Here is a 26,917-nt window from a genome sequence, read left to right as displayed (position 1 = left end):
TGGACGTGGAGAGAGATGCGAGATTTACTTTTGTAGACGAACTGAACCAGAATGGGTTAAGAGGATGGATGCGAGGTTGCTCTTAAAACGGTCATTACTTTTCGACAATACCACAAGTTGAACACACTCGGTATATGGTGTTTTTGCCATTTTCGCGCGCGATTTGCTTCCAGCGAGATACGGAAGAGCACAAAGGTGCTAATTAGGTGCTTTGTCCAGTCCGCCAGACGGTTCTTCAGCGAAATTACACCAAATATTGTTACATTCCGACCCACCACGCGCACCCGTGACGCGGCATTCAGGCCGGAGTAATTTATCATCGCGGATATTATTCTCGTTACTTCACAAGTATTTGCCTAGCAAATTTACAAAGTATTATTAAAAAGTGGGCACGGCATCGAGGCCGGATTAATTTATCATCATGGATGTTTCCATCATCCAGTGACAATGAAGATACAACGGTACGGCATGGCCACCCATCTCAATGCGAACCGCCTCCAGCATCAAAAGATCTACCAATGTAGAAAGAAGGAAGAAATTCTTCCAAATGTTTTTCAGTATTTTTTTTGGAGAATTGTAGTGATGTTTCAGAAAATGAAGAGCGTTTTGCTATCTATTATTCTTTTTGAATTATCCACACATGCTTTCTTCTTTATTTTTTCTTACAAATAAATCTTCAGTTACTCTCCAATCACCAACTGAAGATCAGAACGACGTCATTTAACATCGTTGCTCTTCCCTGGAGCCAGTTGCTATGCTATTTGTGAAGAAAAGTATTCTTTCTTGTTCTTCTTCTGTACTATTGCGTTGCTTAACCCTCCTGATCGAACGACACATTTAATTTCTTCACTAATACATCAATTAGCCAACACAAACAAACAAAGCAACACGAAATGAAAACAAGTAATTTAACTAAGAGCACCAATCAATAACGACAACAGTACAAAGCTAGAATTCGATCATGACGTTCCAACTCTTGAAACTCCTCTTCAAAACTGGCAATTTTTTCGCGATCACGCCTCCAACACTCCAACAAAAGAAGCAAACCCTTTGGTCAAAAATTTGGGCAACAGTTTTGGTTCTTGTCTTGACTGCTTTCACTATGATTTGGTTCATCGCACGGAGTCGCCTCTACATGCACTTCATCCACATCAAATTCGTGATGCGAGTACTGCGCCACCTCATCAAGTACTTCTTCTGTTGTTACGTCATAGTGACGGTGAATTTCACGAAGAGAACGCGTTGGTTCAAGCTGGTCAAGAAGTTGGAGTCTGTCTCCGAAGCACCCATACCAACGTCTCGATTCTACTATCTGGAATTCTTCTGCGCCAATGTGATCTTCTGGGTGGTGATTTCCGTCTCCGGTTACATCCTCAACCGCTATTTCGACAACAACATCGTCGAAATTTTCGTAATGATTCTTTTCGCATGGTACTGTCTCTTCTTCTACAAGTACCTCTTCTACACCATCCTCAAGATGTTGCTGCTGCGGTACCAACACCTCAACAGTCTCGTCAAAGAAGAACTCCGAAAAGAATCTGCTTCTTCCGGTTTCTTGCAAAAAGTCGAGTTCGTTCTCTACACCTTGAAAGACGCCGTCGACTGCTTCAACGACATCTTCGGATGGCCTCTCCTCTTCGTCATCCTTCATTCAAGTCTTCTGGTCCTCGACTATGTCGACGACTTCTTCAACATGTCTAACTACAACGACGAGAAGTTGCGCATGGTGTTCGTCATCAACATTAGTCTACTCTTGATGCTTTTTGTAAGTTGTTGCGGTTTGTTTTAACAACTCCCAGATGAGTACCTACTTGTAGCCCGCGATGGGGGTACCGATTCTGTTCTGCGACGCGATCAGAAGCGAAATGAAGAAGATTGTCAAGAAATTGTTTCAACTTCGCAGGAGGTTGTCACCACAGAGGAAACAACAATTCCATGAATTTGTAGATTACTGCTTGTGCAACAGCTTTCCGGAATTTTCTGCTGCTGGGTTCTTCACACTAGACAAATCCACGATTTTTACCATTCTAGGAACCATCACGACTTTCCTTGTTATCATGGTGCAGTTTGACACCTGCAATTAGCAAGCCAAGTGCTTCACTCATCTGTCATAATTTTTACATCATTCCAATAAATTCATAATGAAGCCATATGGTACCACTTTATTATTAAGTACTTTTTAACCACCCTATATGGTTGGCACACGTATTTTTAGGTGGAAACAAACGAACGGGTGTACAGGTTATCGATGACGCAATTGCAAAACTGTCAAGAAAAATAATGGAAGAGGAGCAGATGTTGTATAATAAATTTTAATAGCTTCCAATTACGGTTTAAAGTAAAACAGTTTTGTGCACGCATGGGTATAGCGCGGACGGAGTTTAGAACGGCCCCGTGACTGTAGAGAGGGCGGCTATTGGCCGACGTCGCAGCGGCGGCCTTGAAGTTGGGCGCCAGGCGGATGGTGCGTCATGAAATGGGTAGAAACTCCGGTAGTGGAGAAGAAAGAGTGTAGATGCGAGAGGTGAAGTCCCAATCAGCGGCGGCGATCAGATCCGTCCTTCCATGTGGGTTCAATAGGCTGTATCGGTGTTATAAAGAGATTACCAACAATGATTTTTGATATTGGCCCCGCCATCCCCCCGCCGCCGGGGCGCGAGCTGATAGGCGTCAAAGAAGAGCTGAATCATCGTCCGGAGCTGACGGGCCATTGTTGTAATGGAATGCCCACGAGAGGGGGCGGCGGCGGCGGCGTCGTCGTCCGAAACGCGGTTTCGTCCAAAAATCGCGGCCATAATGAGCGGCGAACAATAGCCGAGGATGAATGACATGCGAGAGAAGTGGGGCCACAAAAAGACTCGCATTAACAATTATAATACATGATTGGAACATTTTAAGAAAATATACCCATAAATCGAAGAAATTCCATCTCGGTCCGGGCCGGGGCCACGGAAGGCGGCGACGGAGACGGAACGATGCGACCGGACGGCGTTGGAAAGACAAAAGAATATCGGGCACGTGATCCGAGCCGATGGCCGCGCTATGAATATCTCGATAAATATCTCCGAGATGACTTGAATTTTCAATACATACTAATTATCTTTTCGATCAGATAAGGAATATTCATTTGAAAAGGAATAAAATCCGAGCTAAAACCTCCGTCAAAAAAAATTTATGACAGCTCACATGCCTGCGCGGTCCACCGAGGCCCTAGCACCAGACCACTGCTACGCCAAAAATGACACAGTGGTAATAGATGGCACCAGTAGTGGACGCGTGACAGTCACAAGACAAGTGAAATGTCACAAAATGGCATAGGGAATTTTTTGTTTCTTCCAATGAAGATTTTTGAGATCTTGAAACTTTTCTGCAGAATCTTGAAAGAACTGGAAAATTCTACATTTTTTTTAAACCTGCATTTGTAGTTTCTTTACCAACCCGCAACGATTCAAGATTTTCTTCTTTTATAGAAGCACTCTAGCATCTTGCAAATTGTTTCTTCTTCTTCTATCTAACCCTAGCAAAACTTCTGTCCGTAATATAGAAGCAGTGAGAACCATTTGAAAGTGTTTTAATATCCATGTCCAAAGTGTTCTTCTTCTTCGACAGAAGAAGCTTTCTTTATTTTTTTTTACAAATAAATATAATAAACCAATTGAAGATCAGGGTGACGTTATTTAACCTAGATAAATATTCTTTCTTCTTCTTCTTCTTCTCTGCTACATTACTTAGTTAGTTTCTTCATCAGGTAACTTTTTTTTTTATTTGACTTGTAGTATCCACGACCAAGTGTTCTTCCTGAACACTTTCTTCATTTTTTGTTCCAAATATATCTTCAGTTCTCCAATCACCAATTGAAGATCATGGCGAGATCATTTAGTTCTTCTGTTTAAAGTGAATGTGTAAATGCCATTTGTATAACCTTTCTTCTTCTTCTTCTGTTATTCTTCTATTCTACTTCCAATTTTAGAAAAATCTGCTCATTTGCTTTGCTTTATTACTTCCTTTTTATCACATTCCGCTCAAGCTCTTCCAATTTGCTGTATAAGTACCTAATAATTTATTCAAAAATCCCGCCTCGCCCTTGAAACCTACGAGTTCATCGTCAGATGTCGCTAAACTCGCTTTAAAAAAACCGCGACATTGTCTCTTCCACATAAATATCTTCGTCTGTCACTGTTTGAACCCTTTCAGCACAGCCATCCTAGATTCGCGCAACATAGGTGGCCCTCTCTCTCCATCTCTCTCCCTCCTCCGCCCACCGTCGCCCCATCTCTCTCTCTGCGTCCACAACGACGCAGCATTTTTCACTTTTATAATAACTATTCAAATACAAAAACTTGAAATTTACTTTGAATAAAAAAATTAAATATCATCTGGGATCTAGTCGGCGGCGGTCGCGCGTCGACGTCCGTGCTATCTTCCGTCTCTGTCGGACACACGCGCTGGAGCGTTGTACGTGTCGGAGTGAGGTCGTGGAGGTGCACACCGTAAACCCGATGATTTTTCAAATTCAAGAAGAATGACTTGACTCATTTTTTAAAGTCTCGAGGTTAGAATGTGATCGGGCGATACGGGCCGCGCTGGGGGTACGGTCACATTCTCGTGTCATAATAATAATTATTTTAAACAATAGGTGACCCGCTGTGAATAATATTTGAGATGGACGAGTTGTTCTTGTGGTGGAGTCGTTTAGAGGCGGTTTTACCGTGGAATATGGAGCTATTGTGCTGCGGATTATTCGAAATTTTATTACAATAAAAAAGTAAATAAGAGGAACGTTCGGAATAAGTCGAGGAATGTGAAAGAGAGAACAGATTTATCATACGTGTGTGTGTGTGTTATGTATATGAATTAATCCACGAAAGATTGATGGATTCTCGTCTCGGGATTCTCAAGCATTCAACACGGTTTTTTCATAGGAAATATTTCTTTACTAATTAATTTTTCGGTATTGACGGGTTCACCGGCTTCGCTCGTCCTCTTGGTAAACAACGAGAGCACCACGAACCCATCCGACTGATCGAATTCGATCTAAAAAATTCAAAAGTCTACTGCACACGCGAGACCAAACGCCAGTCGCGGATTGATTCGTACGGCTGCAACTGTCAAACGGACACTTCATTTTTTCGGTTTTACCGGAACAACACAATGGAGGCAGTTTTGGGTTAGCGCCGACAGTGGCGCTGCGTGTCACGCACAAGAGCAACATAACCTAAAAGCAAGAAAATGCGAGTAATTTTTGGCGATCAATGTGTTTTGTCCGGGGAAATATTTCTAGAAATCCGCGATTGGTGATTCAGTTTGTTGTGTGGTTTAGCCGCACGGTCTGACTTCCATAAAATAATCGCCCAACCGCAGAGTGACACTTTTATGTGATAATAGTGAGCACACTCTGCGGTTTTACTGCAGTCTTGAGCGAATACTATTTTTATTTGTGTGACTGAGAGGGGAGGCCAAGATGGATCAAGTGGGGTCAGGTCAGGGCGATTCGAGGCGTCGGGTCAGTACGGAGGGGCCGTTGAGGGTTTTTTGAAAAATTGCAGAATTCTCTATCAAATTTGAGCGGATAAAATTGTTTTTGAAAAATAATTTCAAAAATTTGACAAGGTTGCTTTTAAGAATTATGAAAGGGACATTTTTTTTGGAATGAGAAAAGTCGTCCAAGTGTCTTAACAAAGTAAAATTTCAAAATTTGCAAAATTTTACATTTTTTATTTTTGCTACTGTGGTGAACAAATTTTTTTTTGAAAAATAATTCCAAAAAAAAAATGCTCGATGGAATTACAAAGGACAAAATGCTGGTTCGGAATCACAAAGGTCGTTCAGTTTGTGACAAACATCTCGCTTTGAAAATTTCAAAATTTGGATTTTTGCTACAGAGTGTTACATAAATATTTTTTTTAAATATGTAATTCCAAAAATATGAATTTTTCGAAAAAGATTTTGAAAATCGCTTGGGATTGGGACAAAATGTTGGCTGAAATCCCAAAAATCGTCTGTCCAGTTTGCTACAAAAACCAAAATTTGAAATTTTGCGAAATTTCAGATTTTCATTTTGTCAAGGTGTTGCTCCAAAATCATAAAACTTGTAAATCTGCGTCAAGAACAGTTAAAAAACTACAATAAATTTGTTTTCAATTTGATACAAACTCGAAACTGTTCGATCCAGCGATAAAATTCCTTCCGAGTAAATGACAAAAATTTGGAATCGTCGAGATAACTCTGGGCTACCTAAACTCGTCGACTTTATCTCATCTTAATGATTAATTGATTAAGAGCATGTCAACCATTAATCTTCCCGTTTAAGGTAGGAGCCACAGCTGTCAGGCGCCATGCTAGACCGTTCCATAAATTTTCTGTGGGATTCAAATCCGGATTTTGTGCTGGACGAAATAATTAACGGCGTTTGCGACAACGTCAAGACTATTTTCTCAACACATATCTGCGATCACGTAGAGCCACTTTTGATAAAAACGAACAAAACAACAAACTGGAATTTAAAGGTGAAGTATATGAGAGTGTTTCAAGAAGGTCAAAAAGTGTTTGTTTTTGACCACTCGAAGTTTGATTGTTTTAAGTGAAAAAATGAGGAATAATAAGAGAAACAAATGTTGTTTCAAATTATCTGTGTGAGACTTGAAACATCATATACAAGAAGTTTGGGAAAAAAATGTCAAAACCAAAATTTTAAAATTTTCAAAATTTCACATTTTGTGTTTTTATCAGATAAATATGTTTTTTTAATAACTTAAACGAGAGTTTTTTGAAAAACATTGCTGTTTAGAATTGCAATAGAATGTGTTTCAAAATTTTAATTTTTGCCGAATTTGACACTGCGAAGATAATCTAGAAGTGGTAAAACGTGTAAACATATCATCATTAAAACAGATCATTTTGTCAAGTTTTGGAAACTGGAAAAATATTTGTAGCACTTTTGCAAATTTTCAAAATCAAATTCTGCTTGTCTCGCTTCATCTGTGAAAAAAGCCCATTGGCTAAGAATCTAGAGGTGGCTAAAGGTGTAAAAAGATTAATCATAATCTAAACAGATCATCTTGTCAGGTTTTCCAACTCGAAAAATATTTTTAGCACTTTTGCAAATTTTCAAAATCAAATTCTGCTTGTTTCGCTTCATCTGTGAAAAAATCCCATTGCTCAAGAATCTAAAGGTGGCAAAACGTACAAGAAGATCATTATCATCTACAGAGATCATCTCATCTTTTCAAGTTCTGCAAACTAAAAAAATAATTTAGCACTTTTGCAAATTTTCAAAATCAAATTCTGTTTGTTTCGCTTCATCTGTGAAAAAATTCCATTGCATTAAAATCTAGAGGTGGGAAAACGAATAAGAAGATCATTATCATCTACAGAGATCTCATCTTTTCAAGTTCTGCAAACTAAAAAAATTATTTAGTACTTTTGCAAATTTCCCAAATTTCATTCTGCTTCTCTCTCTTCATCTGCCAAAAGAATCTAGAGATGGCTAAACGTGTAAAAAGATTAATCATGATCTAAACAGATCATCTTGTCTGGTTTTGCAAACTCGAAAAATATTTTTAGCACTTTTGCAAATTTTCAAAATCAAATTCTGCTTGTCTCGCTTCATCTGTGAAAAAATCCCATTGCCCATGAACCTAGAGGTGACAAAACGTGTAAGAAGATCATTATCATCTACGGATCATCTTTTCAAGTTCTGCAAACTAAAAAAAAAATTTAGCACTTTTGGAAATTTTCCAAATCTCATTCTGCTTCTCTCGCTTCATGTGTCAAAAGTATCTAGAGGTGTCTAAACGTGTAAAGAGATCAATCATCATCGAAACAGATTATCTTGTCAGGTTTTGCGAACTCGAAAAATGTTTTTAGCACTTTTGCAAATTTTCAAAATCAAATTCTGTTTGTCTCGCTTCATCCTATTGCCCAAAGAATCTAGAGGTGGTAAAATGTGTAAGAAGATCATTATCGTCTACGGATCTTTTCAAGTTCTGCAACTAAAAAAAAAAAAGCACTTTTGCAAACTTGCCAAATCTCATTCTGCTTGTCTAGGTTCATCTGTTAAAAAAGCCCTTTGGCTAAGAATCTAGAGGTAGAAGATCATTATCATCTACAGAGATCATCTCATCTTTTCAAGTTCTGCAAACTAAAAAAATATGTTAGCACTTTTGCAAAGTTTCAAAATCTCATTCTGCTTCTCTCGCTTCATCTGTCAAAAGAATACAGAGATGGCAAAACGTGTAAAAAGATCATCATCATCTAAGCGACTCATCTTGTCAAGTTTTTGGAAACTCGAAAAATATTTGTAGCACTTTTGCAAATTGTCGAAATCTCAATCTGCGTCTCTCGCTGCATCTGTGAAAAAATCCCATTGCCCACCACCCAATTAAAATACCATTTCCACTCCAGCGCCTCGTTTACCGTCGATTTTACACAATGTAAACAGTGAAAAAATTCAAGACACCACTTATCCCCATTTGTCCCAATTAGTCGAAATGACAACGCTTCCAGCCCGCATTCACCATCACCAAGAATTATAAAATTAACTCGAGTGCTGGCCCCCAAACGCTTCTTCGCTCTTCTTGCGGAGAGCACGTGCGCCGCCTCCACACAGCCTCGCCGCCACCGACCCTCCGAGGACCAAGCAGGAGCCGACTCGCTCCGCGCGCCATTATTAATCTAAACATGGATTCCAGCGATTGTTTTGTCCGAAAAGGTGTGGTATTAAAGTGGAAAACAGTTAGGCGTGACGTCACATCCGTTTAATAAAAATTATAATAACGCTGTTCGACTGTCGAATTATCGAGTTGGTTTCGGTGGGAACGATCGAAATCGGGGATTTTATTCGTTTTTTGATTTATTTGGTGGTTTTTTGCGGCGGACTGATAGGCGCTTAATTGGTGGCGTACACGATGCAAATTCTTGAAGGGGGCAGATTTGCTAAGTGGGATCGTTCTCGGAAAGTGATAACGACTAGGTGATAAAGACCACCGCGTAGAGGTGCGAGCAGGATATCACGTCCCAATAGAAAGATTTATATTGGAAATTCGTCGTAAATTCACCGTTAACGGATTATTTGATATTCATATAGAGCAAGCATATGGTGATATTTGACCAAAATCTCTCTTTTATGGTGTAGCGGTAAATTTATTGTGAGGCAGTGGCGGCGCCAATTCGCACCAAAAACAACAATTCATTTTTGTACTTTGTACATTCTACACACTTCAATAAAAACAAATTGGCGGACTCGGACACATTTTTTCAATTTTTGGAATTTTTGTCAGTTTGTTTGTTTCCACTTAACTCAAAAACTAACCGAGCGATTTTCTTCAAGCGAAGTTTACCAGAAAAAGAAGACTCCCGAGTGTGTCCTCCTCTTTGTTTCATCACGATACGACGTCAGGAAGCTGCGCGGTAGCGATAAATCTGCGCCGAGTCTATAGCATAATGGTCAGTCTATTTGTTTCCACTTAACTCAAAAACTAATCGATCGATTTTCTTCAAACAAAGTTCACCAGAAACAGAAGACTTCCGACTGTGTCCTCCTCTTTGTTCCATCACGATACGACGCCAGGAAGCTGCGTAAATCGAAATTGAATTGATAGAAATAAATGTGAGGATTGTGTCCCACCTAAATTGATTCTTCCAGCGCACACCTGTTTTCACAAAAAACCATCGACTCCGTTGACCTGTAATCTAAACCTCTTATCTGCGGCGAGATCTCCTAAAATCTATAATAAGAATCTGGTGGAAATCGTCGAGTTTCCTCTGGCTGTCACTCACTGGAAGGAATCCAGACCTGGTGGAGTAATTATCGGTCCCGGTCTCGGAGCGCACATCTGCGTCCGCGTGCGTTTCCCTCTCTAAACAAATCCGATAACGTTAATAAGTCGTAAAAAAATCAAATTAAAATATTTCCACAAATTAAGTTACCAAACTGAATCCGATGTTTATGTGAACGGCGGAGCAGACGTTTTGTTTATTTTAAACTGTCAAGTAACCATCACGTTGCTTAAACTGCCATATCTCCTCCATCCCGGGCGGAAGCGTCCGCACGCCGCTCCCGGAGGCGCGCCGCCTGCGGCGAGACGGAGACGGAGAGGGTGGACGCGGCGGCGGCACCAGTCTCACTAAAATAACATTTTATCTGAGAAAGCCACGTGGTGGATTCCTATTTTTTACGCTATCGGTTATTCCATTAGGGTCATCGAGAACGGTCTTCCGTTGCTTTTGAACGATATTTCCACCGATGATGGATTCCGCTGTTGGGGTATTTATAAATGCCACTTTCTCCCTGGTATCGTCCAACACCCCGGCCTAGTTCGAAGCAACGAAAGATGCTCTCGTGAGGTCGTAACGCTTAATTTCGATAATTAATTTCTCAAGGAATTTTACTTGGTTCAAGGTCGCCGAATGCTGCGTGAAAATTTCGGGGTCAGGACGAGAATTCATCAACAAAAGATTCAGACAAAAAGAAATTCAACAGCAGCTGCTGATGAAAAAAAAAATCAGATGAAAAATTTTAGCGACCAGGAAAATATTCAGAAAACATTCCGGTACAAGCACTTAAAATATATCCAGTGATTCTATCACCGTTCTCTCCAAAGCTCGCAGAGTAGTGTCATAATTGCGTTATTTTGAAAAAAAAGTGATTTTGAGCAGTCGGACGATTCCACCACTCGCCTACGGCTCGTGTTGGAATTTTCACCCCCTTGAATAACAGCCATCAATATATGCTCGAAGAATGTACTATTTTCTTTGCACATTTGAATATAAGTTATTTACATGTACATAAAGTAGCACTATGTTTTACAAGTGGGAAGTTTGTACACACGAGAGCAGCGAGTCTTGCATTTCCACGCCTTCTACACAAGTTGGATGCATAAAAGAAATTCGAGAAATAAAAATAAGATTGTTGTAAAACAATAATTAATACAATTTCAAAATATGGACCAAAAAGGCCATTTTAAAATCTAAGATATTATTTTAAAATTTTAGAATGTCTAGAAAACATTGCATTTCGGATAAAAAAAACATTCGAACTATACTGAGTGATTCTTTCACCAGGTCCTCCAATAAATTTGGACAACTGTATTATTTTCAGAAATAATCGTATCCGAGTTCCTCTCGGCGGTCACTTCTTTACCTGTACCTATATCACCGCGGCAGATCTTCAACAGGTCAGGTCAGGTCAGGTCAGGTCAGGCGAATTAGTTAATAATTATTTTTCTTAAAGTAAGACTTGGCAATAAATGCGCTGATAAGAAAAGAAACAATTTTATTTACGATATTTACAAGGATAAATTATGATAACATGCCGTATTTACAAATTGTAAAGAATCTTGTTTTTACTGTATGTTGGATCTAACAACATTTTTGACCGCCGGAGAACTCGGCTGCGCCCAAAAATTACTTAATTTTAATTTGTCAAATTAACACTCATTTGCGTGAATTTAGCATGTATTGTTGATGGTTTATAAAGATTCTACGGTCTACGATAACAAAAAGTTAAATTAAAATTGTTTTATTTATTTTTTGCATATTTAAATGTAACCACGAGGATCAAATCTTGCACTAGATATTTATGAATTGTTCGTACTAGTTTTTTACAAGTGGAAAGTTTACATACGTGAGCGCAGCGAGTCTTGTAATTCCACGCATAAGAAAGGAAGAATAAAAAATAAAAATAAAATCATCAGGAAAAAATAATTCATAAAATTTCAAAATGTGGACCAAAAGGACCATTTTAGAATCTCGCAGATTATTTTTAAAAAAATTATTAAAGTGAAAGATGTCCACATTGCGTTTTGGATTAAATAAAAATAAACATTCAGAATATACCGAATGATTCTTTTACTACCTCCAATAACTTGTAGAGTAGTGTGATAACTATTTTTTTTTTCAAGCTTTTCTGTTAATTTCTTGCATGATAATCCATTTTTTCGGAATGAAAAGATCAAAACACAAAATCAAAAATAGCCTAATTGTCATTCTAGAACACTTCAATCAAAAATATATCTATATCTCCATACCAATACATAAAATTGCTTGTGTGTATTTTTTTATGTATGTATGTTCCGGATTAACTCAAAAACCACCGGACCCACTTTCAAAATTCTTGCATTATTACATAACTTGGTCCTTCAGGAGTAACATAAGATGTGTACTGTCACTCTATCGCGTAATGGCGCTGAGCAGTAAAGCAAAATGTTGAGCAATTGCTACAACTGCTGCTCGCGCTTGCTACCTTATTTATAAAAATACTCTGCATGGTCAAGAGATTGAAAACATTTAATTAGTCTGTTTTTTCCTCTCAAGAAAACTAGTAAAATTCTGTTATTACCTAACTCTGAGTATATATTTTTTCATCACAATGTAAATTCCTCCGACGGCTAGTATTCACGTGATCCTTAAATACAAGTTCTTGTTCACTTGATGATGTAACAATTGTTTTTATTACCATCAACAGTTGTTTGACAACAAATTGAGAATCTGACAATCTTAGTTAGTACATCTTTTTTCGTGTTCGTGATGGTTTTGGTGTGATAATTTGGCGAACACGAAGATGAGTCAGTCCGTGCAAGAATAGAAATGATTTGGTGGTAAAAATCGTGCTTTCGGCAAGTTTTCAAGTTTGGGTGCAATTCCAGAAAGTCCTGATTAATGGCCCTCGCCTGTGCTTCTCTTGTAAAGCCCAACCGCCAATCAAAACCGAACGTAAACCATCCGGTCCCGGTTAGAACAAGGTGCACCACCTTGAAGATTGATCGCAATAAATCAGAGCATGTTCTTGAACCTGAGCGAGGACACCCCACGACGCCTCCCACACATCCGCTGTCACTCCGGCCCTCGTGCGCGTCGCGCAACCCTCCTCGCCCACCTGTTGCTCGACGACGACTCCCAGCACCACAATCACCGGACGATATTTCGGCGGAACTGTACCCGACAACAGGTTTTCTGAAATTTCGGTCGAGAATCTAAAACATAATTCAAAATTTCAAATAGAGAATTATTAGGAAGATATTGGACTGACTTATAATTAGTAGCCCGGTTTTGTCAGTTATGATATATTGCGGGCCGAGCGGAACAGGACGATGCTGCGCCCCACCGGTCCGACGAGGACGGCAGAACGCCGTGTGGGTTTGTCCGGTATTTTATTTATATAGAAACTCGGCTTTTGAATGATTTGTTTTAATGCGGCGTGTTTTTAGTTATAAACGGTCGAAAAGAAAAAAAATTGGGCTGATGGGAATGGATTTTATCGATCGACCATCGGAATTCGGACGATCGTTGTGGCCACGCTGGGATGATGCGATCTTCGATTTGTTCCAATTATTGTTAAACTTGCACACTTTGATGTGGGATTCACGGATGCGACTGTAATGTCTACTTCCAAAAGGCGCATCTCGTTTAAAATACTCATCAATGTCTCCAATGCAATAGATTCTATGAATCGATAATCAAATTAGCCTAAATGCGACACATATCACTCCAATTTAACATTTCTGGCGTCACAAAATGACTAACTCGGATTTTATAATGATTTTCTAACAAGAATCTTCTTTATTTGTAATAATAAATGTCAATCATTTTTTTCTTGATATTCACATTTTGTAACATCACAAAAAGATAAAATTCAGTCTCAATTTGTTCTCGAATTTTATGATGCATTTGATGATTGTCTAACAAGAATCTTCTTTATTTGCATCCTAAATGTCAACCATTTTTTCTTGATTTTGACATTTATGATATCACAAAAAGATCAAATTCGGTCTCAATTTGTTCTAGAATTTAATGATGCATTTGATGATTTTCTAACAAGAATCTTCTTTATTTGCAATAAATTTCAACAATTTTTTCTTGATAATAACATTTGTGATATCACAAAAAGATCAAATTCGGTCTCAATTTGTTCTAGAATTTTATGACGCATTTGATGATTTTCGAACAAGAATCTTCTTTATTTGCAATAAATGTCAATCTTTTTTTTTTGATTTTTACATTTCTGATATCACAAAAAGATCAAATTCGGTCTCAATTTGTTCTAGAATTTTATGACGCATTTGATGATTTTCTAACAAGAATCTTCTTCATTTGCATTAAATGTCAACAATCTTTTTCTTGATTTGACATTTTTGATGTCCCAAAAAGATCAAATTCGGTCTCAATTTGTTCTAGAATTTTATGATGCATTTGATGATTTTCTAACAAGTATCTTCTTTATTTGCAATAAATGTCAATCATTTTTTCTTGATTTTGACATTTGTGATATCACAAAGAGATCAAATTCGGCCTCAATTTGTTCTAGAATTTTATGATGCATTTGATCATTTTCTAACAAGAATCTTCTTTATTTGCAATAAATGTCAACCATTTTTTCTTGATCTTCACATTTGTGATATCACAAAGAGATCAAATTCGGCCTCAATTTGTTCCAAATTTTCTCTTGAAAACAATAGGTACATTTTTGAAAATTAAATTTCTAATTTTCATTAAGTGTTCTTCAATTTTCTTCTTCCACTTTATGTTATTTTGTCTTCTCTCACTACATTCTTCTAAACATTTTCTTTTTCCTATCCATATTAGATTTCATTCATTTTTCTTTTCTTCTTCTTCATTTTTTTCTTTCTAGTAGGCTTTCTTATAATTTATTGTAATTTCTTCTGTTCCACTGTTTTATTTCACCCCATCAATTTTTTATTAGCTTTGTCAATTTCTTTCTTTTGTTTCTTAGGATCCATATCCATTTTGTTTTAAAGGAAGAATTTCTATTTTCTGCGGTACTATTCTGCATAATTCGATATATGTATCTATTGTCCTCTTATTGTTCCTCAATATTAAAAAGAATATACAGGGTGTATCTGAAATACGTGTGTTAATTTTAACCAGTGGAAGAACTCGCCAATTTATGAAACTTTTCTCTATAACATTTTGCAAAATTTGCAAAAATTTTCCAAGATTTTTTACCCCCCAATTTTTACCAAACGAGTCGTTTTATGTGATTAACTAGTCTCTATTTTTTTTTTTTTCGTAAAAATACAAATATGTAATTAACACGCATTTTAGATTCACCCTGTATATGAACTTTTTTCTTATGTTTTTTGACATGTAAATAGTCTTCTTCAATTTTTCATCTATCTCATTGTAGATAGTTTAGTTCCATTATTTGTTATTTTTTACATTCTCCATAATTTTTCTTTGTTTCGTTTGTTTTTTCCTCCATCTAGTTGTATCGGGTGTTCATTTAAATTTCTCTTCAAAGTTGGCGTGGAAGAGTCAGTCTGCAAAGTGAAAATAGAAATAACGCAAAAAGTGAGGTTAGATTTAAACAGCTGATCCGTGATGAGTTCACAATCGGCTCTTCAACGTCAACTTTGAAGAGAAAATTAAATGAACACCCTATATAAATTATAAACATAATTCAATTCCATAATTTTCTTTTTTTATTTATTTTATTGATCTAAAGCACGAAAGAAGAATAATGTTTTTACATCCTCCTTAATTTTTCTTAGTTTCTTTTGTTTTTTCGTTTAACTAGTTGTAAATATTTTAATTTCGTTATTCCTACATTTTTTTTTAAGTTTTATTGATCCAAAAAAGAAAAAAAAGCGTAGTTATTCTTCATCTATTTTGCTTCGCAGAAGAAAGAAAATTTGAAGGGACATCTTAACACCCAATGAAACACAACTTAGTAAAAAAATAGAAAATACGAGTACATATATACATATTTAGAAGAAAATAATCAGTCTAGAAGAACTAAAGAAAACAAGAAAGTTATAAAAAAATGGAAGATAGAAAAATACATTAGGATGTTTGGCAATCAGCAGACAAATACACAGAAGAAAAAAAATTGTAGGAAAGGGAAAATAAAAAATAAGAAGTTGGAATGTTGTTTATTAACTTTGTTGGTGCAGAAGGTGACAAATTGCTTCCTAAGAAACAATGAAGAAGAAGAAGATTACGATGGGAAGGACCAACTATTTTATTCTTTATTTATTACACAAGGCATATACGAAGGTGAAGAAACTGAAGCAATTACAAATATAACTTTGAAGAAATAATTTGAAAATGAATAATTTTGAAGAGATAAATAAACAGATTGGTATAGACGAGGAATGCCAAGAAAAAGATAAATATGAAAATATCAAATATTAAAAAAAAAAAAGTGAAAGGAAGAAGTTAGTGAGTAGAATAAAATTATTGTGAAGGGACCTGAAGAGAGAACAAAATCAAACAATGAAGAAGAAGAAAATCACGATCGGACGGACCAAGCAGTTGTTCAACTATTTTATTCTTCATTTATTACAGAAGGCAAATATGAAGGTGAAGAAACTGAAGCAATTGCAAATATAACTTTGAAGAAAAAATAATTTGAAAATAAATAATTTTGAAGAGATAAATGAAATGAGTGTAGATAAAAAATGATAAGAAGAAGACAAATATGAAAGTATCAAATATCAGAAAAAAAGTGAAAGGAAGATGTTACAGAGGGTAGAATAAAATTATTGTGAAGGAACCTGAAGTGAGAATAAAATCAAACAATGAAAAAGAAGAAAAAACGATCGGACGGATCAAGCAGTTGTTCAACTATTTTATTCTTTATTTTTTAGAGAAGGCAAACACGAAGGAGAAGAAACTGAAGAAATTACAAATACAACTTTAAAGAAATCATTTGAAAATAAATAATTTTGAAGAGATAAATAATCCAATGGGTACAGACTAGAAATGCCAAGAAAAAGATAAATATGAAAATATCACATATCCCAAAAAAGTGAAGGGAAGATGTTAGAAAGAGTAGAATAAAATTATTGTGAAGGAACCTGAAGAGAGAATAAAATCAAACAATGAAGAAGAAGAAAATCACGATCAGACGGACAAAGCAGTTGTTCTACTTTTATTACAGAAGGCAAATACGAAGGAGAAGAAACTGAAGCAATTAGGTACAAATACATACCTATCTATAACTTTGAAGAAATAATTCGAAAATATGTAAATAATTTTTAAGCCATAAATAATCAGAGGGTGTAGATGAGAAATGCTAAGAAAAAGATAAACATGAAAATATCAAATATCACAAAAAAAGTGAAAGGACGATGTTACAGACGTGACATTTGTCGTATAACAGAAAGGGGTCCAGAGTGGCGCTTTGCTGCACGCCCGGAACACCACGTCCGGAACAGAAGCCAATCTCGCCAACCCGATCCGACAAGCACTTCTTCGCAATCCCAGAGCCGACCTCGCAAACAATCACTCGAACAAATCACAATTTCTCTTTGAAAAAAGCGCGCAGCTCGTTGAAAGCTCTTATTTGTGGTCGCGCGTTCCGTACCGTATTGTGTCTCGGCGCTCTTGATAATTACACACACATTACGACGAATAAAATAAATTCCATTTCAAGCAACGTAAGTAAACACAATGGACAATAAATTTCAAACAAAATAACCTTATTTACTCAACTATAAAACCATTTTCCTATAATTCCGGCCATAATTGCCGGATACGGGTGCGCCGACGTTTCTCGATATTACCTTTATTATTATTACCATCGGCCAAGCACGACCCGGTGATTTCATTTTTTCGGACAAAAACGGCACCCTTACGGCCGATCACCGGATGGATGGCGCGGATACGGGCGGCGCCCACCGACAATGGGACAAGCCCTTGATTTCATGGGAATCCATCATACTACCATCAACAGGTCAAGGATCCGACAGGTCCCAGATTCCCCAATCTTAACAGGATAATGCGCCACCTCACCACACTACCCCCAAGAAATTTTCTATTTGTCACAATAATAACCATTCATTATGTTCAATTAACCAGTTGAATTTGCATATTTTTTGGGCCACCCGGTGTACCATCTCGACCACCTGTCAACGGCTGGTGGTACCGATCCATCACGTGCCCAGCCGAATTCTTCAGTTTCTTGTGTGGATGTTGTTTTGTTTGAAGAATGTCATCCCCCCACTCCGTTTTTCCGCAAAGATGGAAATGCCAGTTTCCTTGTTGTTGACCCCGTCTGTACTTGTGGATGCAGCGCGTGTATCAGCGCGTAGCCCCGCCCCCGCGCCAATGGCGGTCGCGGTGGTCGCGGAAGGCGTGCCTCGCTCGGAGGTTCGGCCAACGGGATCGGGGCCGGGTACAAGCAGCGCCACAAACACAGTGTCGCGGTTACGGAAGCGAGTGCGTTCTTGACGGGCTAGGCGGCGCGCGCGTCGGCGTCTCTCATAGGGGAGATCGGTCGCAAATTGGGCACGAGGGCGCACCCTTCGCCCGTTGGAATATTACCGTGATTTCTGTATAGCATCCACGATTTATAACACATAAAATATGTTAATTCTCGAATAGAAATTCGTTACGGCGGCGTAATGTATGCGAGAGAGGCCGATTTGCATACAATAAAATATGAACGTGGCATTCAAATTCGAAAAAAGGGTCATTTTGTATTAAATCGACCCGCGCGGGACGGAGGGGTTGTCGTATTCAAATTAGGGAGGACGGTCGCGGTTATTTGCATCGACGGAGCTGATTATTTGGCGTTTTCGTGACGGGGCCCTTTTTCGCCGTTATTAGCGATCGCCGATGTATGCAAATCCGTCATCGATACGGCGGAGAGGGGCCCAGGGCCCTAAATGCGCCGCTAACGAGACTACCATTCACGTGCATTCATATTCAAATCCGGTTGGCGCGTCTGACGTAATTCCTTTTCTCTTTTCCTTCATAATTTATTGGTAATTTTCGATAGGGGTCCGGACCGGCTGCTTGTTATAGAAATTAATACCGGCGACGAGTTTAATTTGATATTATGAAATATGGGAAAGCGGCTACTTGGTACCCCTCACGCGAACCAAAAAACACTACAAAACATCTTTTACCACTATTTCTTCCAAGCGTTCTTCACCTTTCAAAGCTCAAAGCTTTTTGCGGTTCTTCTCTAGAAAGCACCTTATTAATTACTAATTAGGTACCCCAATTTATTGTAACTGTACCTAAAGCTGTCACTTGTGAAGAAAAAATGTATAACTGTCACAGCGCAGTTGTTTAACTATCGATAATATTACCTATCTGAGTTTGATTGTTTTTTGTTTTCTTTCATTTAATTGTATCGGGTGTTCATTTAAATTTATCCCCAAAGTTGGGGTTGTGGAGTCGATTGTGAACGCACCACGTGTCAGCCTGCACGCTAAAAACACAAAAAAACGCAAAAAGTGAGGTTAGATTTAAACAGCTCTTCAACTTTGAGGAAAAATTTAAATGAACACCCGATACCTACATCATTTAATTTTTTTTTTGTATTTTTTATCTACAGAATCTTAATCTCAAATCTGCTTCAGATTTCTTTTTATTTTTCAATTTAAACTTCAATACCTACTTAGGTATTGATAGATATGTATCTACGAAAAACCAGGTGAGGATAAAAGGTTGTAATTATTTTTGATAGGTTGGTAATAGTGCAATGGCGTACACAAAAATCATTTTGACATTTATTACTTATAGTAGATATAATTCAGAGTAAGTGGCATCGCGGTAGGCGTGGATTATCTAAAGTGAGCTTTATCTTATGTCAAAAAAATTTCTAAACATGTGAAACCGTCATTACTTTATTTTGAGGTTATGCGTCACATTTTGGACATGGTTTTGACCCGCGACAGAGACAACCCGCAGTTTTTTTACACTTTTCCTAAATGAAACAAAGAAATTCCAAATACTATAACAAAATGATTCCAACGATAATGTCAAAACAGCGAAGGATACCAACAGCGTCGAAACTAGGGTATTACGAATCTAGATGTAGAAGAAAATATTTCCAAATTGTTCAACGAAATTCACACCTAAGAAATAGATAGATCTGAATTAACAATTATCCTTTGTCCTTCCTTATCCAAAATTAATTTCTTTTGTTTTAGGACTTCCCTACGAATCTTCAAGAAAGATCCTAAAGAAAAATTAAATTGACACGTTTACCATTCCTTGCTAATTCCTTCAGTAGCGGAGAACTGTATTAGAGAAATCTCCATTGACAATTGTCATTTTCCTTCATTTTAGAATTATTCTATGAATCCTCAAGAAAAATCTACATTTACACCCTTACAAATATTCTCTGGTCCAACAACTCTCACTCCTACTGATTTTTTTGTTTACTTAATAATGACATACAAGGTATTACTTTTTTTGTGATGAAGCTTGGTTTCACCCTTCTCCACGATGTTATTGCATCCAATTAAAATTGACCCATTCCTCTTTAATGAAACTATTTATGCTCAAAGATACCAAAAACTCCCTCTTGAACCATTTATAAATCAACTAGATGATGTGGAAGTAACACACAGCTATTTCCAACAAGATTCAGCTATTGCCCACACGGTAGAAACAACAAGTAATTATTTTGAGGTGATTGATGAGTGTGGGACTCTGACCAAACCGACCACCTGACTTGAGTCCTCTTGATTTTTTTTTGCTCCCCATTTAGAACTGCACGAAGCATGTGAAGATTTAAATAGAAGAAATCATTGTTATCGGACGTTTTCTCTAATTTCTTATTCTATAAAATATGAAATTATTTTCTCTTTTTCAGATTATCTAATATTTTATAGTGATTTTTAATGAAGAAAAAAATATTTGTACTTAATTATTTGGTGTACCTCAGAGGTCTAATGTAGGCCCCTTACTTTTACGTTTTTCATTTATTCTTTACATTTATCACCTCAATGCCTTAGATAACTTAGATTACTATTTTGTACAAATGTGAAGTTTTTCAAAAAAATAATTTTGATTCATACATTTTTTCATTCAAGACTCTGATTTCATTCTCTTGTTTTCTCTCAAAATATATAGAAACAACAATGTTTTATTATTTTTCGACTGTAGTTCCCCACGAATGCTTTCGCACGAGTCGCAGCCGAGTGCCATAATTTTGTGAACAACTACAAACCACTAGTAAAAAGAAAATTTATTTGCACGTACGAGATTCGACAAGAAAATCGCATGCACCAAGTTATTACACCCAAGGAGGTGTATTTCTTTTAAATATCACACGTGCAATCTTTTTGTGGTACCTAACAGTGTTCAAAAAAATGTTGAAATGCGCCAAACGGCACAGTGTGAAGGTGCAACAATGTGATTTGGGTTATTTTCAAGAAGTAAAAAAAAGAGCAGATTCTATTATGTATTTCTGAAGAGGTTGCCATAAATCTCACCAGACATGAGTCCCATTGATGTAGACATCTGGATGAAAAGTTTCATGTTTTTAGACGACATCTAGATTGAGAAAAGTATTGTTTCGATGTTAAAGATGTTCTTCATTTGAGAAAATCAATTAGGAAAAAGGGATAAAAAACCAAGCAAATCCTGTAGGAATTAATTTGGTTTTTTAATTTAGTTGATTAGAAGTCCAACTAGTGCACGTCCCGTCGTGCAGATACGAAAAAACACAACCGAAGACAGTTTAATCCCCAGCGCTGACCCGATCTGACCCCATCCGACTTCCACTGGTAATCCCGCAGAAACGTCCCACTGACAGCCAAACCGCCAGGAATTTCGGCATTTTCGCTTGACCTCCAACAACCACCACCTGCACCTCACACCGCACTGCTACAGTGTGTCCCAGAGAAAAATAGTCGAGTGGAAAAATCACGTCGCAATTAAACTCAGCACATTTTATAGGTAATCTCGTTGCGGATGTAATAAAAGGATTTACGATTGCTCACCTGGAGTCTTCCTTCAGGTGTCTGATACATTGTGGCTAAATGTCTCGCTACATCGAGGGCGTCGTGAACTGTCAAGGTCACAACAAATCATATCCGATTTCGCAACGGCGGAGATATAAAAGACTGGTTTTCGGCCGGCGGTGTCGAAAAAATCCGCCGGATATTTTTATTATTTTGTTTATATTGATTTTTATAATTGTGAATGGTTTTGTTATAAATTAAGCGACAATAAACGTCACGGTTTTATGTTGGCGGTGAAACTTGGGACGTCTTGAGTGCGAGCGGTGGCGGCGCAAGTGGGGCGTCCCACCCCCGAGGGCCCCCGACGTTTGGCTTCCGGTGGGTGCGCTGCCACCTGTGCCTGATAAAATTTGATTTTTTTCCGGATTTATTGACGAGGAATGCTTTCAGTGTTATTTGAAACCATAATAATTTAATGGTCGCGTCGAGAGGAAATAAACCGATTAAGAATTTTTATGTCGTTGACATTTTATAGGGAAATGTTAAATTAATATCAAACTCGTTATCGATATTTAACGATGATTGATCACAAATTAGAACGGTTTAGTGCATTGCTGTATAAATTAATTCAAAGGTTTTTAAGCAATTTTATGTCGAGAGAGGTTTTTATTGGTCCTTCGTGCCGGATACTAGGTTCTAACGCGTACAGGTGTCCCATTATAATTAAATGTATCTTCGTGTCCTTTGTGTGATTATATAGAAAACAGGAGTAGTGATGAATAAATCCGGCCTCGATGCCGTGCCCTGTATAATATTTGTAAAAACGGGAAAGATGTGACCGTATCCGTTCGCATCTCATTCCGTGCACGTTCATAACAACAAGCTCAAACAAGAGTTCCCTGGCCCCTGACCACTATTTCAAAAATCCTCATCTATTTATCCAAACAATTAACGATCTAGCACGCGTCCATCAATCCGCAGGTGAACCAACTCTCCACAAAGAAAAGTAACCAAAAGAAAGAGAAAAAGCCAAATCGTAATCGTCTCCGGCGAGGACGTGTCGAATCGGAGGGGGCGGAGCCTGTGCTCACGCGACGCCGACGGAGGCACCTTCACCGGGAAGTTTCCAATAAATAATTACCTAATCGCGGCCATAAAGAAGACATCCGTGTCATCGGCTACACAACAGTTTGACGTGACGCTCGCGCCAACATCCAGTAGGCCGGTCGGTAGTCGGGTTACCACCGCTTCTGCCCACGACTGTACCGTACATTCCAACGCAAGCACGGGCACACTCGATGCACGTGCTGGGACAAGACGTGACCGTTTTTTCCTCGGGGACGGCCCTCGCCCATCGCGGGTCACTTAACTTCGTCGCCCTTCGATCGTCATGTCCACGCCGACCCGAATCTGCGACGCTGCGGGCCCGCCGAGGGATCTCGATGGGGGATAGATGCGGACTTTGCGGTGGCCGGAACGGGAACGCCCGGGAAAGTCGGGCGTTTTCCGGGTGGAATGCGACGATTGGGTTGCTGGTACCTCACCAACGAACCCGCACGGTCACTTTCACATCTTACGTAACTAGTAGAAACAATGCGACAATTTTGATAGAAGGTGTATTTTGAAGTGAACCAGTCTCGAGAATGTCAACAACGGGCAAAATCGTGCCAAAATCGACAACACATGGGGGTCATGGGAGGGTGGTTCATCGTTTGTTGTTCCTGGCGTAGCAGGCGTTGATCGACACCAACACGCTGCTTGACTGTCGAAGAGAGTTTATTTTTTCCAAAAATTGACAAATACAGATTCCAGAAGAAGTGCTTGTTGATAGAAGAGAAGATGGAAGAGTTGCATTGCCTTGAATACTCTCAAGGTTGTATGCTTGATGGTGGCCAGAACTAGTCCCTAGTGATTTGTCTTCGTGATGGTTATTTTCTGGACGCAGAAGCAGTTACACCAGTTGTTACCAGAGATCTAAATCAAGAAATTAAATTGTTTCGTAGATCTTCGTTGCTGCACCAGAAACCATAAATGGTGAACCGTCTTGGTGTACGTATAGCATTTTCTTGATCACTAACGTTCTCAGTACACGTAAAAGGAAATTTTCTAGATTGCATTCTAGATGGCTGTTTGGTCTTGATCTTCTTGAGCATTCAGAAATGCCAAAAAATATTGGAAAAAAATTGTCTTTGTAATTTTTTCAAAAATCTGCAAAAAATCTTCCCATTACATTTTGCAGTGATTTCCTCATTTGTCGTCTTCTAGCTAGAAGATTCCTTAGACTCTATTTGGGAGTATTGCATATACTAACGCAAAAAGATTTCTTCTCGGCAGTTCTAGATCTGCTTCTGTGAATTCTCTTGTCTAAATCCTTTAGAAGATTCGCATTATTCTCCTGTGATGGTTTGACTTGTTTGTAATTTTTTGAAAATCTCCAAAAAATCTTTCCACTATTGCAATGATTTCCTCATTTGTCACATCTTCTAGCTAGAAGTTTTCTTAGATTCTATTTGGGAGCAAGTTGCATGTGTGCTAACACCTCTGATCAAAAAGCTGATAAGTTTTGCCATGGTGTAGACAGACGCGTTGTTACGACGAAACAGTCCTTTCTTCTCAGCAGTTCTAGATCTGCTTCTGTGAATTCTCTTGTCTAAAAAATGCCTTAGATTCCTTAGAAGATTCGCATTATTCTCCTGTAATGGTTTGAGTCGTTTGATCCGTAAAAGGAGACATTCACAACAAAAAAGACGCAAACCATGTTGTTTGTAACTGTTGTGAACAATAGTGGACCTAATTTGGAGCCTTGAGGCACTCTGACTGACGAAAAACCTTTGACGCAGTATCTTGCTTATTTTTTATCCGATTTGAACAAATGACACACCAAATGAAACAGTCCGAAAAACACTTCAACATTCTCTGATTCGATATTTTTTTCAACATTTATTTTTTTGGCACTTTTTTATTCAAATTTACAGAGTATGTTTCTTTATTACCGTTGCTTTTACATTTTAATCTCATTTCATATTTATCATTTTCAAAAAAATAATAAAACACTTAATAGACATAAAAAATAACATTTTTTACAATTTTAAAAAATACGTTTCATTGAAACTTCTCCCATATTTATCGGCACAAACTTCCAACTATTGGTATTAGTAACTTAATTAATTGTAATTATTGTAGACATTACTAATTGAAAATAAATCTTGAAGAAAAAAAAAAGTTCCGGTACCGGGAATCGAACCCGAGCCTCCTGGGTGAAAGCCAGGTATCCTAGCCACTAGACCATACCGGATACACACTTAGCAGTCTGCAAACTCTCTATATATCAGTGCGGGTAGCAGCGTTCATTGACAGACAAGTTAAATTGTCACCTGTCATAAGGTGTGCCGTGCATTCAATGCCCACATGAGCGTACAGTCACGTGCAAAAAAACAAAACACAAAACACAATGATCGTCGTGGGCGCGGAATCTAGTCGCCTGGGTGCACAGCTCGCGCGGCCAACTTGATTCATTTTTGTAGTTTTGCGAATTATTGAGAAGTGATGGATGGATAGGAAAAGCGTGAATGTGAGCGTGCCGGTTAATTTATTTCCACATTTGGAAACAACTGCACTTACGTTTCGTTCTGTGGCGACATTTGCAACACCAGTGCGAACAAATTGACCGGGAAATGACAGACAAATCCAGCGACAGTTTTTCATTTTGAAATTGTGCTTTTCCCGCGTCACGATGATTCTTACCGTGACAGTTGACGTTTGACAGAAAAGTCGCTTCGTTACGCTTTTAATTGCCAGTTAATTAGCGAAAGTCCGCGAAATTTGAATTTCCAAAATTGTAAAAAAATGTGCGCGATGGAACACCCGGTATGTACGGAAATGTAGCGACGTTTGGAGAAGAAACGCATGTGTAAGATTAAAATATGTGTATGGGAATTAATAAAAAGAATTTTATTTGTTTTGAAGTGTCGTAAAGGTGTCAATAACAAATATAAATCAAAACAGAATATTAAACCATTTTTTGTTTTGGATTAAACAGAGACGGAAGATCCGTCGAGAAGTATCAAGTTCGATAATTAATTATTTTGAATAAAAAATTCTCGGATTTTCTTGACACTTCATAAAAACAACTTTTTATTAGTCAGTACTACAAATCATTCAGTTGTTTCACTCCTCGTTGCAGTAAGTACAAAATTTTTTTCTACAGTCACTCTTTTTGACTTTGACTCTTTTATGCGTCACAGTCAAACATGTCGACTCTACTTATTTGCAATTTTTGCCTACACGTTTTTTTTTGGCTGGAACCATAAAAGTTATTTTGTCAATAACTGTCGCAACAGGGAAAAAATAACAACTAATGCATTCTTACAAAATAGTTGCTTTCAACGAATCGCTTTATTTATTGTTGTGTAAACAATTCCAATTGTTTTGGTTTATAAATGTGTTGAGGGTGATGTAACAGTTCTAGTTTGAATCCAAAAATGTAAAAAAAATCATTGACCCACACTTGGCACTGGCCTTTTCAAAAAAATCTTGAATTTTGAAAATACCAAAAGCATTTCTGAGAGTTCTGAAGGTGTCAAGATTGGGTCTTTCAAGATCTGCCAAGTTCAAATTTGACTGTTGGAGACTTGCGACGTCCAAGAGCGCCGCTTTCCGCTCCACCCTGTATACCAACACCGAAAAATCGTTGGCCCACACTTGGCACTACACTTTTCAAAAAAATCTTGAATTTTGAAAATACCAAAAGCATTTCTGAGAGTTCTGAGGGTGTCAAGATTGGGTCTTTAAGATCTGCCAAGATCAAATTTGACTGTTGGAGACTTTTCCCCTCCACCCTGTATACCAACACCGACCGCGTTTCCAGTAAAGTCACAATGCGATAATCTCGGAATTTCTTGTTCCATAATAAAGTGAAGAATGTGAAAAATAATACGGAGCCAGGTGGCCGCACGTTCCTCGATACCACGAAAAATCCGCAGGGCGACCTTGAATAAATTGCGTGTCGGATAAGTGTCACCTGCGAGTGATACGGCGGCGAAAAAGAAGTCCAGAGAGTCTTCCGTCGTTCCCATGGTGTCGGATTTATCGCGAAACTGTTTACAATTTGCAAATGGCGATTGTGTGTATCGTTGAGATACGAAAGTGCCCACATCGCTGATCCCGAAAATCATCTCGTCTGGAGATAAAAACGCGAAGGAGCGATTTGTCGCGGATATTTATCGCCGGGACGCGAACACTCCGCCATTGTGTAC

At 38.1% G+C, this 26,917-nt stretch overlaps 2 protein-coding genes, 1 long non-coding RNA gene and 1 other non-coding gene across 4 annotated transcripts in view; 2 read left to right on the top strand and 2 right to left on the bottom strand.

The window, feature by feature from the left end:
• The window catches only part of LOC138130039 (zinc finger protein castor homolog 1-like), a 144,804-nt gene that overhangs the window by 11,004 nt on the left and 106,883 nt on the right, over positions 1 to 26,917 (top strand). The gene's annotated exons all lie outside the window — the stretch shown is intronic.
• Positions 1,103 to 2,084, top strand: LOC138129434 (gustatory and pheromone receptor 39a-like). The gene is made up of 2 exons (XM_069045728.1): positions 1,103 to 1,765; positions 1,818 to 2,084. Exons 1-2 carry the CDS (start codon positions 1,103 to 1,105, stop codon positions 2,082 to 2,084), a joined length of 930 nt encoding a protein of 309 aa, XP_068901829.1.
• Positions 7,917 to 26,917, bottom strand: part of LOC138129602 (uncharacterized) — a 45,363-nt gene continuing 26,362 nt past the window's right edge. The window contains exons 2-3 of the long non-coding RNA XR_011159277.1: positions 9,626 to 10,124; positions 7,917 to 9,572 (exon numbers count right to left, since the gene is read on the bottom strand). This is a non-coding gene — a long non-coding RNA (uncharacterized lncRNA). The remainder of the gene's footprint in view (positions 9,573 to 9,625; positions 10,125 to 26,917) is intronic.
• TRNAE-UUC (transfer RNA glutamic acid (anticodon UUC)) lies at positions 24,886 to 24,957 on the bottom strand. Its single transcript has one exon. It is a non-coding gene; the product is annotated as a tRNA-Glu (tRNA).

This window comes from Tenebrio molitor, chromosome 4, assembly GCF_963966145.1.
Source record: "Tenebrio molitor chromosome 4, icTenMoli1.1, whole genome shotgun sequence".
Classification (NCBI taxonomy): domain Eukaryota; kingdom Metazoa; phylum Arthropoda; class Insecta; order Coleoptera; family Tenebrionidae; genus Tenebrio; species Tenebrio molitor.
This window is presented reverse-complemented; position numbering and strand designations above follow the sequence as displayed.

Excerpts from the sequence above, each read along its gene's own strand:
- LOC138129434 (XM_069045728.1), top strand. The coding sequence starts at position 1,103 with ATGATTTGGTTCATCGCACGGAGTCGCCTCTACATGCACTTCATCCAC. Across the intron at positions 1,766-1,817 it reads GTCTACTCTTGATGCTTTTT|CCCGCGATGGGGGTACCGAT; the intron begins GTAAGTTGTTGC and ends ACCTACTTGTAG.